The 2,500-nt window shown below is 36.4% G+C and overlaps 1 protein-coding gene across 1 annotated transcript in view; it reads left to right on the top strand.

The window, feature by feature from the left end:
- Nucleotides 1-2,500, top strand: part of LOC137969607 (cytohesin-1-like) — a 28,050-nt gene that overhangs the window by 6,247 nt on the left and 19,303 nt on the right. Inside the window, exon 3 of the mRNA XM_068815917.1 lies at nucleotides 1,772-1,836. Within this exon, the coding sequence (XP_068672018.1) occupies nucleotides 1,772-1,836 (65 nt within the window). The remainder of the gene's footprint in view (nucleotides 1-1,771; nucleotides 1,837-2,500) is intronic.

Here is a 2,500-nt window from a genome sequence, read left to right as displayed (position 1 = left end):
ATTGACTCGCAAAAAATGGCTCAAAATATTCCACCCAGCCCTGGATATATCACATACTTCTGAAAAGAAAATTCGAACCAGGTAACATTTCGGGGATCACGTATAGGTTTTGTCTGGTGTATAATTCTCTTGAAATCAAACATTATTTCACGAAAGATTTTAATGGTTAAAACCACGGCCGATTCGACACGCAAATGAACAGACAGTTGAAAGGTAATGAATAATTCATAACTAAAAGCACTCAGTGAAGTGTCAGCTATTGTTTCCAGTCAAAAATACAATTACGAATGCACTACTTGGATAGATTAAACAAGATTGCCCTTACCGATCTGCAATCCTCGTTCTCCTCCATCGTGAAAAGACCTCAAGACGATGTGCAACACCACTGAAAATTTATTGGAAACCCCACCAAAAGAAAAACCGCCAAAAAATCCTGCCAAAAAATCTTAACTCGAAAATCCAGCTAGAAATCCAACTCGAAATCCTAGACAAAAGTTGCATGATTATAATTATTCTCTTTAAAGTAAATTCTGAAAGTTCCAAATGGACAAGCAAATTAAAGATCAAATGTCTGGTTCATTGTATGTGATGGCATTATGACAATTTTGAAGATTTTGAAAATATACGGGATATTTATTAAATTTTGACTGGTTTCTGATGGATGATTTTTGGTGTTATTTTTACTTTGTACATGTACAGATCTCCTAGCCATAGTTATTAACAAACTCGTCTCCCCTGCAGCTGTTTTTAGTGTCTTCATGCAATGCTCCTCCCCACAAACAGCTGCTCACATTCAAAAAATATTTCTTTCAATTTGTAGTCCTTGTGCCATTGACACCTCAGATATTGTTTCTTACAATACAGTATCTGCCAATCAGATCAAAAGATATGGAAGGAAAACAAAGTTTTCTTGTGCTTTCTTAAGTGATTCAATGGAGGAAATACCAAAAAAAGGTTTTTCAAAGAGGTCGCTACCTTATTTTCCCTCAATTTTCCCTCGATTTGTAGTTCTGTCTGGACGTGAATGTGAGCTACTTATCTATTTAGTGACTAGTGATTTGTCAGTTTGTAAACTTAAGCTTGCTACAGACAACTTATCAAATTCAATCAGTTCACTGATGAACTGAAATATGATTTGAGAGGGATCTCCATGTACTGTACAAAGACTGTGAACGCTTAAAAATTAAGACGAGACGAGAGTGGAGAAACCCCGTCTTCAAGGTGTGGGAGAGCATGGAAATGTTTACAATTCCTGGTCAATACCTTCTAATGCTGTGGCCCATTCTACTGTGATTAACCGACAGGAGCTTTAATTTTCTATTACAAGAAGGTCTGTTTCTGTTTGTTTTGTTCAAAATCATCCATACCTGATGCTAGTCATTCCAAATGTCTTACAAACATAGCATACTTCTTCAAAGTTTTAAAGCAGTGACTCCAGGAAAAAAGAACCAACATGATTGGTTAGATTACTTTGGCAGAGGTCGTCCTGAAATGTGCAACCCAAATGGTGATTGGTTGGAGTGGAATGTTTTCTGAATGTAAGCAGCTGTATTTGGGGGAGACCATTGAGTGACGACACTAGAACAGGTGCGAGGGAAACTAGTCTAAGAGACAAATGTACAACTCTGTATGTGCATGAAGGGGTGGATGCTGTGTTGTATTCTTTTGTAAAATGACATCTGGAGTGTAATATTTCACTGTAAGTGGGTAATCAAACATAACCGTTGTGCAAATTTTAACTAGTAGTTATGACTTGCATATATTATTACAGCGCATCAAGGCTGAAATAGCTGAAGTTGCAGCAGAAATGGACGGCATAGATGGTCGGGATAATGGGTAAGCTGATAAAGGTTTTCCTTTTTGGGAGCTATAGAAACAACTGACATATTGTGAATTTTGGGGTTGTTTTAAGTTGTTGTCTAATTTCAATAGGCTGGCAATAAAGCAACAGTTAGTTTTATCCTGACAAAAAATCAGGAGAATTTAGAGAGGACGTTTATCTCACACAATCAAACTGTACCTTGATAATTTTTTTTACACTGCAGTTCAGTCATTTTAAAATAAGTGAAGGATCGATGGGTAAAGTGTAAAGTAATTTTACAAAACAATCATTATAATATAGTGTTGGTATTACGGTCTTTATTAATATTATTACTATAGATCATTATTAGGATAGGAAATACAGTCATGTTTTTGTAAATTTCATCATCGTCATGGTTGGCTTCAGCTGGTCTTGAGTTGTACACTTCTCCCGTCTTTCATTCCACTGCTCTCTTATGCATACTTATGCTGTCAGTGTGTCAGTGGAGTCTATGGGAGGGCAGTATAAAATCTCCATGTGTGCATCCCAACATTTGTTTGATCAATCCCCTTTCAAAGTTCTAGCTGTCTTTAGACACGTCTTGTGACGTTGATGTTCCAGTGATGATGATGATGATGATGATAATGATAATAATAATGATAATGATAATAATAATCATCATCAAATCCCGTCTAGGGC

Source organism: Montipora foliosa, chromosome 9, assembly GCF_036669935.1.
Source record: "Montipora foliosa isolate CH-2021 chromosome 9, ASM3666993v2, whole genome shotgun sequence".
NCBI classification, from domain to species: domain Eukaryota; kingdom Metazoa; phylum Cnidaria; class Anthozoa; order Scleractinia; family Acroporidae; genus Montipora; species Montipora foliosa.
The sequence above is the reverse complement of the archived record's forward strand: the minus strand, read 5'-3'. Positions and strand labels throughout refer to the sequence as shown.